Raw genomic sequence first — 13,668 nt, forward strand, 5'->3', positions numbered from 1 at the left:
CGCGTTTATATTTATTCTTTCAAAAAACCAGCTCTTTGTTTCGTTTATTTTTTGTATCGTTTTCTTAGTTTCAATTGCATTGATTTCTGCTCGGATTTTTATAATTTCCTCTCTTGTTCGAGCTTTGGGTTTTTCTTGCTTGTTTTTCTTGTGTTTTCCTAGTGTGGGCATTCAATGTTATGAATTTTCCACATAGAACTGCTTTCATTGTGTGGGACTGTGATTTATCACCTAGCCCATAGAATTATTTGCTTGGGAAGAGGAATGTGCTGGTAGATGTGTTAAGGGGATATCATTTTCCTAGCTTTATTTCCTCAGCATCCAGGATATAACCACTGGGACATTTGACTAAGACACATAAGGTGAATTTGAATTCACACATGGGCTTTGGAGCCCAACAGGCCTACCCTTAAATCTTTGCTCTTATTTTTCTCAACAGTGTGATTTTGGACCAGCCTTATCTGTCCTTATCTGTAAAATAGAATGATAGTTGTGCTTCACAAGTGAGACTCAGATGAATTGAGGCATGGAAGGCACTTTAGTCCAGTGTCTGGTCGTAGTCAAGGCTATTACTATGGCTGTTATGATCCCTATAACCACATCCTTGTGATGCTGCTTTACTCAAAACCTCTATTAGAACTGACTTCCCAGCCTGTACTAGGTTCATATCACTGAACCTCTCTCAGAGCTTCTAAGTATTTGACCTTTGAGTTTGGCTGTGGATATTTAAATATCCATGTGATATTTAGTAAAATGTCTAAAGTTGCTGAGAGAAAGATCTGGTGAACAGGATAAGCTGTTTGGACAGGGGAACACCGATTTTATATCATCCTTACTGAAAGCTGAGGTGTACTGTATAATAATGACAAAATTTGGTTCCCCATTCAGCATGATGTTGACTACAGGTTTATCATATACTGTATAGCTTTTACTGTGATGAAATATCTTCCTTTTATGCATAATTTTTTTAGCTTTTTTTTAGTCATTAAAGGAGATTGAATTTTTTTGAGTGATTTTTCTCCATCTGATGTGTTAGGCATTATGGGTTCTGTCTTTCATTTTGTTGGTGTGATGAATTATGTTTATTGATTTATGTGTGTTGAACCATCCTTGCATGTTTGAGATCATCCTACTTGATAGTTGTATATAATCTTTTTGATGTGCTGTTGAATTAGATTTCTTCAAGAATATTTGTCTGTAGTGTGTGTGTGTGTATGTGTGTGTGTCCTTATGTGGTTTTGATATTCAGGTAATGCTGATCTCATAGTTTAAAAGGGTTCTGTCTCTTCTAATTCTTTGGAATAACTTGAGAATTGGCATTAGTTCTTCTTTGAAAGTATGGTAAAATTCAGCAGAGAAGCCATCCAATACTAGACTTATTTGCCATTAAACTTTTTAATTATAGTCTTGTTTTCTGTTACTGGTTTATTAAGATTTTCTGTTATCTTCACGATTCAAATTTAATAGATTATATATGCCTAGAAATTTATCCATTTCTTACCACTTTTCCAATTTGTTGGCATTTAGTTCGTAATAGTCCTTAATGACCCTTTATGTTTCTGTGGTGTCTATTTTAAAGTATCTATTTTTATTAGTATACGATTGTAATTCATGCAGTTTATAATCATCTTGGGAATGGTTACATGTACATATTACAGCTTGTTTCTTTTTTTAATCCCTTTGCCTTTCCATGTCCCTCCCCCCTTCACCAGTACCCCTGTCCCCTTTTTCATACTTATTTGTCTTAGCTCATTTTATGGCATATAGTGTTTACATTAATTGGGGCTATTTGGTTTGTGTACATGGTGTATCTTTTTTCTTGTTTCCCCCTCCCTTGCTCCCCATCCCTTGTCCTTGTTCCCTTGGATACTTTCCTATTGCAAGGGATCTCTCCCCTTGTCCCTTTGTATCCATCCTATTTTTTTGTTTGTACATACTATGGCTCACTCAGATGAGAGATACCGTATGGTATTTAAGCTTATGTGTCTGATTTATTTCACTCAACATTGTTTTCCAGGTGCATCCATTTTTCTACAAATGTCTCAAATTTGTTATTCTTTATAGCCAAGTAATATATATTATAGTATCTGTTGCAGTGTCTCTTTTTTCATCTTTGATTTTATTTATTTGGGGAGTCTCTCTTTTTCATGGTGAATGTAGCTTAAAGATTTGTCAATTTGGGGGCTTGGGATTTAGCTCAGTGGTGCCACCACCTGCCTCGCAAGCACAACAAGGTCCTGAGTTTGATCCCTGATACTGCAAAAAAAAAAAAAAAAAAAAGATTTGTCAATTTTGTTTTTTTTCGGAAAACCAAGTCTTTGTTTTCTCTTTTTAGTCTATATTTTATTTCTCTTCTGCTTTTTTCCCCCTTTCCTTTTATTATTTCTGGGTGTGGTTTCTTTTTGCTTTGCTAATTTCCTAAGTTGCATTGTTAGATTGTTTGTTTGAAATATATTTTTAATGTAGGCATTTATTACTATAAACTTTCCTCTTTTTTTTTTTTTTTTTTTTTTTGGTACCAGGGGTTGAACCCAGGTCCTTGTGCTTGTGAGGCAGGCGGAGGAACCTCTGAGCTAAATCCCCAGCTCCTATAAACTTTCCTCTTAATACTGTTTTATCTGTGTTCCATAGGTTTTGGTGAGTTATGTTTTCATTTTCATTTGTTTCACAAAACTGTTAAATTTCCCATTTGATCATTCTAGAGAATGTCATTTAATTTTCATGTATTTGTACAATTTCTAAAGTTCCTTTTGTTGACTTCTAGTTTTATTCCATTGTGGTCAAAGATGATACATGCTATAATTTTGATTTTCTGGTACTGGAGATTGAGCCCAGGGCCATGCACATGCTAAGCAAGTGCTGTATCACTGAGTTACATCCCTAGTCCATTTTAAACATTTTTATTTTGAGACAGGGTCTCACTAAACTGCCCTGAATTTTTCAAGACTTATTTTGTGACATAACATATGGTCTATCTTGAAGAATGTGCCATGTGCTGATGAGAAGAATGTGTATTCTGAAGCTGTTGGGTGAAATGTTCTATAAATGTCTGCTCATTTTTTCTACAGTATAATTTAATCAAATGTTTCTTGTTAATTTTGTTATGTAGATGCACTGTCTGTTGATGAAAGTGGGATGTTAAAGTCCACAACCATTGTATCAGTATCAGGTGCATAAATTAAAGATTTTTTTTTCAACCAATCCCTTTATTATTATATAGTGACCTTTTTGTCTTTGTTATGGTTTAGATTTAAAATGTCCTTTCCAAAGCTTGTGTTCAGAAGGTGGGCTTTTGGAAAGTAACTGGATTGTAAAGGCTGTAACTTTATCATAGGATTAATTCATTGATGATAATCATAATTTTATGGCATTATTGGGAGGTGATGGAAATAGGAGGTAGGGCCTAGTTGAAAGTAGCAGAATCTTGAGCAGGATCTTGAGGCTATATCTGGTTCCCAGACCCAACCTTTCTGCCTCTTTCCCCCTTTCTTAGCTTCCTAATGTCTATGAGGTGAGCAGTTTTCCTCTGCCATATCCTTCTATCATGATATTTCTGTCCTGCCACAGGGCTAAAGCAATGGAGTCAATACACTGAAACCTCTGAAACTGTGGGCCAAGATAAATCTTTCCTTCTGTGAGTTATTTTTTTCAGCCATTTAGTCAGAGTGATGAGAAGTTGACTAACACAGTCCCCTTTTATAATTTTTGGCTTAATGTATATTATCTGATGTAAATATAGCTACTTTTGCTTACTTTATTCATTTTTATTGGCATGGTTTATCTTTTTCCATCTCTTCACTTTCAGTCTCTGTGTAAATTGAGTTTCTTGTAGGCAGCATATCACTGGTTCTTATTTTTTAATTCCTTTGCTTTTAGTATAGGACTTCATTAAACCTTTCTTGTAGGGCCTGTCTGGTGGTGTTGAATTCCTTCCATTTTTGCTTATTGTGGGAATATTTTATTTTTCTTTCATTTCTGTTGGAGTAGCTTTAAGGGTAAAGTATTCTGGATTGGCAGTTTTTACCTTCTAGGATTCTGAATGTGACATGCCTTCCCTTCTGGCCTACAAAGTCCTCCAGTCCATCAGAGAGTCTCTATTGGTCTGTGGGTTTCCGTTACACACAGCTCAATCAATGTTTTTCTCTTTCCTTTACTTTTTAAAATTTTTTTATTTTTTTGAGACAGGGTCTCATTATTTAGTTGAAACTGACCTGGAACTCACTGTGTAGCCCAGGCTGGTCTTGAACTCACAGTGATCCTCCTGCCTCAGCCTCCTGAGTGCTGGGATTACAAGTGTGTGCCACCACACCTGGCTGTTTTTCTCTTTCTTTAGGCAGGATCTTTTTTGGTTGAATCTATTAGGTGTTCTTTGAGCTGCTTGGACCTGGATAGCTATATATTTCCCAAGATTTAGATTTTTTTTTTCTTTTGGTGGAACTGGAACTTGAACTCAGGGCCTCACACATGCTAGGTAAGTGATCTACCTCTGAGCTGCATCCTCAGCCCTTTTGTTTAAGTTTTGAGACAGAATCTCACTGAGTTGCCCATGCTGCCCTTGAACTTGTGATCTTTCTGCCTCAGCTGCCTGAGTAGCTGAGATTACAGTCATGTATTATCTTAACTGGCAAGATTTGGAAAGTTTTGAGCAATTATTTCATGGAATAGATTTTCCATGTCTTTTCCTTTGCTAATGGCTGGTTGCTTAGTGGTGGGTGCCCCATGAGTTTCTGGATTTGTCAGCTCTTCATTGCCATGACAGAATACCTGAGAAAAATAACTTAAAGGGAGAAAGGTTTATTTTGGCTTAAGGTTTCAGTCCTTGGTCATTTGGCTCTGTTACTTCTGCACTTGTGGTGAGGCAGAACATCATATTGGGGAGAATGTGGTAGTGCAGAGCAGTTTACCTCAGCAGACAGGAAGGAGGGAGAGAGAGGAGAGGCTGGGGAAAAACATGCCATTGTAGGGCCTGCTCCCAGCAATATATTTCCTTCTTTTAGCTCCCCACCTAAAGTTACTGCCACCTCCAGTAATGTCATCAAATTATGAATCATCAGTGGGTTAATCCACTGATAAGGTAAGAGCCTTCATGATCCAATCATCTTCCTAAATGCTACCCTTCTAAACATTGCATTGGGCATCAAAACTTCAAAACATGAGCTTTGGGGGGATATTTCATATCCAATATTTATAATATTTCACTGGCTTCCAAAGGCTTATGTCATCTCATGATGCAAAAATGTGTTTAGTCTTTCTCCAAGAGTCTGTATAACAGTTCCTGCATTTCTCACATGTCTTAAGTCCAAAGCTGCCTCTGAGATTCAAGGCAAGCTCCTAGCTGTGAGCCCTTGTAAAAATAAAAACCAAAACAATTTATATATGTCCAACATACAGTGGAGTAGACACAGGATAAATATTCCTGTTCCAAAAGCGAGGACTATGAGAATACCAGGGAAGAATCAAACCAAAGCAAAACAAAAACTCAGCAGGCCAAACATTGCACCTTGTAGCTCCATGTCTGGCATTTGGGGCACCTGGTGGTAGGATGTGTGCTCTGAAGGGCTTGGGCATCACTGCCCCTATGGTCTTGCTGACTGCAGCACACATGGCTCCAGTAACTGGAGGTAACTCTTGGACTGGCTGTGCTCACTGCCTACAGCAGATATTCCATGTTCCTGTCATCTCTAAATTCCTAAGGTTTCCATTGCAGCATTAGCTTCACTCTCATAGCCTCATGCAATCCCTTTCAGGGGCAGTCTGCAGGGATTCTGACCCTGCCACAGACTACCTGGCCTCCTTCCTTTGAAATCTGGGAAGAAGCCTCCATTAACCCACAATTTTTGTATTACACATGCCTGCAAAACCAGCATCATGTAGATGTTGCTAAGGTCTGCACCAGTTTGAGCAGTGGCTGGTCCTTCTTGGGCTGGATCTCTTTAGACCATGGCTGCGAAGGCCGCTGTGTACTTGGAGAGCTGGGCGTGGTAAAAAGAATCCTGGGAGAATAACTTCACAGATGGCCATGTAGGGCACCCATCGGCTCTCTTTTTAAGCTAAGTCTTTCAAAGGAGTTTACATTTTTAGATGATTAAATCTGTAGCGCACCCCCCCAATCCTGAAATGCCCTCAAGGCATCTTTCCTATTGTTATAGTGCAGGGTATTTGGCTTCCTTTTAATGGCACTGTGTCACCAGCAGCCAGACCTTCTGTAGGCCCAGCTTCACACATGCTTCTTTTGTGGCTAAACTAAGTTTTTCAGGTCTTACCAGCCTGAATTTTGCTCCCAGTCCTCACTGTAAACCTGGCTAAAGGCATTCACCTATACCTGTGGCACAGCCTGACTGCTGTTCTGCCTTGAAATTTCCTCCATCAGGTTAATTAGTCTAACACCTTTAAACTCAGCCTCACTCAAAGTCTCAGGACATGGACAAAAATTATGCAAGATCTTTGCCAGACTGTAACACACATGAACTATAGCATAGTCATTTCTGTTTGAAACCTTACCAACATTCTAGTCTTGTGAGCTCACAGCAGAATCATGCATGAACCACTGCTTACATCACTATGAAGCTTCTCTAGCTTCTCTAGCCTGTGCCTTCAAACCTTTCCACACTTCTGCAAACCAATTACAAAGGTTCTGAATCACATGGTCAGTCGTATTTATATCAACAACTCTACTTTTGGTACTATTTTTCTTGTGTCAGCTTTTTGTTGGTATAACAAAATACTTGAGATAAACAACTTAAAAGCGGAAAGGTTTGTTTTGGCTTACAGTTTTAGATGTTTCAGTCCATGGTCACTTGGCTCTGTTGCTTCTGGGCCTGTTGTAAGGCAGAACATCATGACAGGGAACGTGAAGTAGAGCAAAGCCACTCACCTTGTGACAGATCTTTCCTCAAGTTCAGAAATTGTGCTTGATCTAGTGTGCTATTGAGGCTCTCATGTGTACTGTACAGTATTTCTTACTTCGCCTGTTGAATTCTTTAGCTTTTCCATCTGGGGGTTCTTTATGATCTCTATTTCATTGATGAATTTCAAATTCATGTAATAAATTTCTTCCTAATTTTGTTAAATTGTCTGTCTGCATACTCTTGTAGCCATTAAGTTTTCTTACATTTTTACTTTAAATCATTTTTTCAGGAAATTAATTGATTTCCTTTTGTCTGTGAACTGTTGCTAGAGAGCTGTTGTGTTCTTTCGGAGGCATCTTATTATCTTGTTTTTTCATGCTTCCCCATGTTTGGTATTTGTGCATTTGGATGATTAGCTCATTCTACCAATTTTGTAGGGTAACTTTTGTAGTAAAAGACTTGCTCCTGGTGCTAAGTGCTAGGGTGCTGATTGGATAGGTTCCACTGGCTTTGGTTCCATTTGGGCACTTCACTGCATGTAACTTCTTCAACTTGTAATTGCTGGTGATGTCTTTATGTTCTAGGCTTTGGGAATTGTACAGTTGAACTTATGTTTTCTTACATGGGATGGGTTTGTTGGTAACTCTGGAGGCTTTGAACTTGGCTGTGTGTGTGGAATACCTGTCAATTTCTGTGGGTCATGTGAGGGTGGGAGTGCTCTGATGGGCATTTGCATGCAAGGTGCGGTTATGTGACAGCAAAGCATAGCTTTCATTGGTTTCCAAGGGCTGCATGGGCATAGGACCAACACTGTGGCCTGTGTGGTATATTGTAGCATGCCCAGTAGAGGAGCAGAGTACCTATAAGTGTCAGGGCAACACAGGGGTTGGGCTGTGCTGCATCAGTGGGCCCAAATGGGATGCTGATGTGTGTTGAAGGGTAGCTTCATGGGTAGCTTTGCTGGGACTCTGGGGCTCACGGCTCAGGGCACGCTGTCTGCTTTTTTTGAGCTTCAGTGGTCTGAGGTTCTGAGAATGGTTTACCTAGTTACTTCTTGGGGCTTTGGGAGGATAGACAGGAGGACTGCCTTAACTTCTTCCAGCAGACTGAGCCACTCAGTGCTGGTTGCCAGTCTACTTTCTGGGGATATGGATGGGTGGGGTTGCCTGGCTGCTTCCAGGGATAGGTTGACTGAGCAGCTGGGGTATGGATGACTAGCTTCTTCCCAGGACCCCAGGTATAGTCTCAAGATGGCACTGTGCAACAGGAGCGTTGGGAGAGCATAACATGAGCTGAGCTCTTTCTCTGGTGTGGTAACCTCACAGCTGTCTATACTAGGCTCAGGATATGTGAGGGCCGCAGAATTGTCCAGCGACAAATGCCTCAGGTTATGGCATGAATGGAGACTTCTGGGGGGTTCTCCACTCCTGATTCCTCTCTTCACACAAAGCTGACCTTGAACTCACTGTGTATCCCAGGCTGGCCTCAAACTTGTGGTGATCCTCCTAAGTTTCCTGACTGCTGGGACTATAGGTGTGTATCACTGTGGCCAGCTTTAGATCCCTTCTTGATAAAGGGCATCATGTATCTCCATGCTTCCCAGTATCTCTCTGCCATATCCTCACTGTATTCCAGTGCTGTTCCTCATACATGCCAGTGAAATAGCTGTTTTTGTTTTGGCCCCCTGTTGCAGAGAAAAACATGCCAGACACCTCTAAACAGCTCTCTTGCTGGATACAGTGATTAGTCTCTTTCTAACCCTTTTTTTCCGAACCTACTATTAACCTTGTTAATGAAATCTAGCCATGCCTGGATTTTGAAGGACTTCTTGCAATCTTCTCATTGTCACTATTTATCTTGTCTGTTTCTGCTTCTCTTGATGATGACAATTTGGTTGTCTGCTTACAACCACACCTGCCAGGAGTTATCTATTGGTACACTAAAGCAAATTTGCAATTTGAAGCTTAGATGTTTAATTTGGCCCTCTTAGTGTTCTAAAAATAAGGACATTTCGCATAAAATCTGGATTCCTATTTTTCTTCATGTTGAATGCCTGTGTGGCAGTTGTGCATCAGCTGAGTAGCAGCTGCTTTTTTAGTTGAGGCAGGAGGATTGAAGTTTTACTTCCCTTAATTCCCTGTTGTTTACACCTGGCCCACATTAGTCATTTACATCCATTCTTGCCTGGCCCCTAGAGGCATTTGTTTGACTTACCTTTGAGGTAAATTGTTCTTTGTCTTTGTTTTTTTAAACATCTCTTAGTTCTGTGATCTAGTGCTTCTGGAAAGAGCTGACCACCATGTTTGGCTCTGGAACATAGGCTCTCGGTATGTAACGGACAAGGTAGACTTTGTTATGTATCTTGGGCTAGTGCCTGTCTCCAGCAAACTCAGGTACATTGGGCTTGTAATATTCTAAGGCCCAGAAGACAAATCTGCTTGTGTGTGTGTGTGTGTGTGTGTGTGAATTCATTCATTCATTCATTCATATGTTCAGCAGTTATAAACTAGACCCTGAGTGAGGTGTAGATGATACATTGATGAAAGAGACCAATACAGTGCCTGCCCTCAGGAAACCTGGCCGTTGGAAGTATTTAATGTCTGTGTCCTCCTAACATGTTAGTCTGTCTTTTCTTTAGACTTACAAGCATACTTGCTCTTTTGTTCCTAGTTTTCTTTCTAGCTCAGTTTTGTACAAACTTCAAATTGAACAGATAAGAGTAGTTTGGGGGGCCAGACTGCCCAGGTGACTCCATTCTGATCTGCTTGTACAGTGTAGTCATGGCTGGATGTCACAGTGTAGGTTTATCTGACCTGAAACTTAAGACTGCCTTTATAAGTAATGATAAATAATGGCTACCATGTACCCAGCATTAGTGCCTTATAAGATAGTATCTTAATCTAATATATGAACTAGATATTATTATTATTATTATTATTTCTGCTTTATGCATATAGAAATTGAGGCTTAGAAAATTAAGTAACTTTCTCAGAGTTACTAGAATTAGATCTTTGTGTAACCATTTTGGTGGAGTTCGTGCCCTCAATACTTGTGAGTTGACTTGAGGGCCTCTTTTTGCCCAAGATTTTTTTTTTTTGCTACCAGGGGTTGCACTCAGGTCCTTGTACTTGTGAGGCAGGGGCCAGAACCACTGAGCTAAATCCCCAGCACCCAAGATATTTTTTTACTTCTCCTTAACATGGTGTGAAATTCTGCCATCTAAATGATACGCTTTTATTTCTTGTTAAAATATAAAAATTTTTGGAGGAGTGCTGAGTTGTCACCACCAACATCTTAACACCTTCACCTTTTCTTTGACAGCTAATTAACAATCAGATCTTGAGGGATCCAGGCAGGTAAGAGACCCCATCTGGAGTTGGGATACTACTTGAAGATATATGTGCATATAATATCACTTGAGCAGGGTTAGAATTGTTGAGAGAACAAAATAAGATCTACTTAAAGGACCTAGCACAGGTTTGGGTTCTTAAGAGGACTCTAAGAAATACATTCCTTAGGCATGATGGTGCATGTCTGTAATCCCAGTACTCAGGAGGCTGAGGCAGGAGGATCATAAGTTTGAGGCCATCCTTGTTGACTGAACTACAAAAAAACCAAAACCAACCCCTTCCCCAACCAAAAAACTTTTTTTAGGGGAGGAATTGAGAAAGAGGGGAAAGTTTATGACAGGGAAAGCAGGAGTGCTGAAACAACCTTTCTGATTGCTAGGGTGGGTTCCCTCTTGCTCTACAAAATAGTTTCCTGGAGCTTTGGAACCCTCTACTTCTAATTTACTAAGGCCTTACTGCTTTTATGCAAGAAAAGGTTCAAATATGGATTAGAAAAAATGGAAGGCCAGGAAGGAGCAAAATGAATAATACTTTGTATTTATCTTACATCTCTTGTCTTCTAAGCACAGACTGCTCTGTGGACTCCAACTCATTAATCCTCCATGCTCTCCATGAAGGAAGGAAACAATTTCCATTGTAGACATCTTCCTTAGTCAGCTTAACTGGACTCTCACCTTCCTACTTGCAACCCATTTTCTGTGGTTAGGAATGTCCCAGTGTGTAGGGGAATTTCCAGGGCCCTTGATATGGGAATCAGTTGCACCTTGGCTGTCAGCTTTCATACATCTGTGATGCCATTTGAGATCAGCTCTCCTGTTCATATGTTTGTGTTCTTTTTATAAATATCTTTTTCTATTTAAAACTTAATATGTATAAGCTTTAAACATTAGAGAATATAGTAACATGTCAAAAAAAGTAAAAGGCTCTCATTTGCCAATCCTTCTCAGTATGTTTTTTGATGCCCTTGAGATGGCATGGACTCTTCAGAATTGTTTTTTGTGCATTTACAAAAGTACTGTATACACATGACAGCATGCTGTGTTCATTTAACCGTATTGCCTCACAGTGCTGGTTCTGAAGCTGACCTTATGAAGTGAATTGCGGGTATCCAAACATCTCTGGCAAGGAGAGAAGGGATGGAGAGAGAATATGCTGCCTCAGGTTGTTTTCTTTCTGCTTGCCTGGAGCCTCGTTGTAATGTGTCATGGCCTGTACTTTTTTTCCCCACAGAATGAGTTTGCGCTGACCAACCTAGAGAAGAGCAGTACCAAAGAGCCAGAGAAAAAGGAAGCCAAAGCGGAGGAGGAGATGGATGCCAAAGACCTGGAGGTGTTTCAGCCAACTCATGAGTGGCAGGCCCTTCGACCAGGTACCAGGTCCAGCCCTGTCCCTTGAAAACACTCTCTGAATTCAGACTGAATATGTCCATTCTCCTCGGACTGCTTTGAAGGAGCAGCCACTCTCTGGCTTGCTGGAAAGGAACAATGTGGTCTATTGTAATGGTAGCTGCTGCTGCTGCAGGGCTTAGAGACCTTCATTTCCTAGCAGAACAGAGATTGGGGCATCTGAGTGCCCTGGAAGGAAGGCAGGTGGTGGGTGGCCGTGTTTTCTGAGCAAGTGATTGAAAACTTTCTTTCCTTGCACTTCTGAAGCACAGGAGAGGCAGTGACATGTGCCTTGCTCTGCAAATGCTATTTTGGGCTCTGCCGCTCGGCTCAGTGTTGCTGAAATATTGTTCACAAGAGAGTCCCTAGCACTGGTGCAGGGTAAGAGTATTCTGTTGTTAAAGGAACCTGTGCCAAGAAAAAGGGGCTGACCCTGGACTGGATTTTAAATGAAGCATCCTGAGAAGGAACCACTTTCTAACCCTGGGCCTGGGGCTTAAAATAATCTTGAAAATAGCCAGCAATTATGGAGTGTTTACCAGATTCAGGTATGGTGCTAGGTGCTTCACGTGCATAATCTTGTTCAGTCTTCACAATAGTAGGAGTTATTATGTTGGGGTTTTTTTTTGGGGGGTACTGAGGATCGAACTCTGGACCTTACGCTTACAAAGCTAGTGGTGAAACCACTGAGCTAAATCCCCAGCCCAATAGCAGTTATTATTAACTTTATTTTTCAGTGAAAACATTGGGACTTGGAGTTTAGATAACATGTCCTATGTTATTTCAGTCCTGTGTCATTGACTTTAGAGCCTGGATATGTTCTCCCGCTTCTCCTTTCCATTGCAGCTGTCCTTGGCTGGAGCCTACTCTGACACTTGGACCTCTTTTCAGGAGAAAGGCTGTTTGCATTCTGCACAGTGGGAAGGTGGATGGCAAGCCTGGGCAGAGTAGTTTCATCAGCTCCTTGCTGATATTCGTCACCATGTCCTCATTGCCCCCATTGCTGCTTTGCTGGCAGGGATAGTATTTGCAGTGCCAGCCAGCTTTCTGGTAGCAATATTGCTCCTGCTGGGCTTGCATACGGGTAGTTGCTGCCACAGAAGAATGGTAAAACACCAAAGAAGCCAAGTGGGAACTAATTGCATCGGGCAGGGGGAAGTTTAGGAACAGATACTGGGTTTGGCATATCCTACCTCTGGCTCCTCTCTCCCAGCTTCTCTGAGAACCCAGCTCTTCTGTTTTTAAGGACCAAAACTAGAGGATCTCTCAGGTAAAGAGTGGAAGCAGATGGAGGCTGATGTCCTGTGGGCCCTACTTCTCACTATTTGTTCTGTGGCTGGGTCAGTAGCTCCCTTCTAAGGCCTTGGTCCACACTGCAGATAGAATAAAGATAATGGTTCTGACCCAGGGCCTTGGCCAAGCCCTCTTGGTGGTGGAGCTGTTGATCTTGGCTAGAGTCCTGTGTGTATGCTTGAGGAGGAAGAGCCAGAGCCTGTGTGACAGGGCTGGGTTATGGGCTCTGACAGCCTTCTGGACAACTGGAGTAGAGCATAGCATTTTTACATTGAACTTGGTACCCCATTGACATTACTCTCCTTTTTAGAATGTCTTAGAAGCTCCTTGTAAACTCTGCTGCCCAAAGGCTACTGTGTGGTGCAGAGAGGGCCTAAAGGAGGAAAAACAACTCCGGTTCCAGTCATATCTGCCCCATTCATGAGAGAGCATTTTCATTTACACCTTACTCACAAGGTTAGATAAGTAAGGGAGCTTAGATGGATACTTGTTTGGCTTCAATGTCTGATACAGAGTTATCTAGGTTCCATACAATGGAGTCAAACCAGTGGAGGCAGTTAAGCCACTCTTAGATCCCAGTACAGGATTGAGGTGTTCTGTATAGATATTGATCTTTTAGTGGTCTATGTGGATATTCAATAATGTCCTCTAACCAGAGTATAATACTTAATTTACTGCATTCTGAATGCTACCTGGGAGCTTCTAACATAGCTACCTAAAGGCTAAAAAGAAAGTAGCCAATTCTGACAGCCTTTGGAATGGGCAGGACAGTGGGGAGATAGAATAATTTAT

At 40.9% G+C, this 13,668-nt stretch overlaps 1 protein-coding gene across 2 annotated transcripts in view; it reads left to right on the forward strand.

Annotated features, from left to right (window-relative positions):
* Positions 1 to 13,668, forward strand: part of Sil1 (SIL1 nucleotide exchange factor) — a 255,643-nt gene that overhangs the window by 74,799 nt on the left and 167,176 nt on the right. For both annotated transcript variants that reach the window (XM_010613783.3, XM_010613784.3), the window contains exon 3: positions 11,429 to 11,567. In XM_010613783.3, coding sequence (XP_010612085.1) covers positions 11,429 to 11,567 — 139 coding nt within the window. The remainder of the gene's footprint in view (positions 1 to 11,428; positions 11,568 to 13,668) is intronic.

This window comes from Fukomys damarensis, unplaced genomic scaffold, assembly GCF_012274545.1.
Source record: "Fukomys damarensis isolate Sample0158 unplaced genomic scaffold, DMR_v1.0_HiC HiC_scaffold_3, whole genome shotgun sequence".
In the NCBI taxonomy this organism is placed as follows: domain Eukaryota; kingdom Metazoa; phylum Chordata; class Mammalia; order Rodentia; family Bathyergidae; genus Fukomys; species Fukomys damarensis.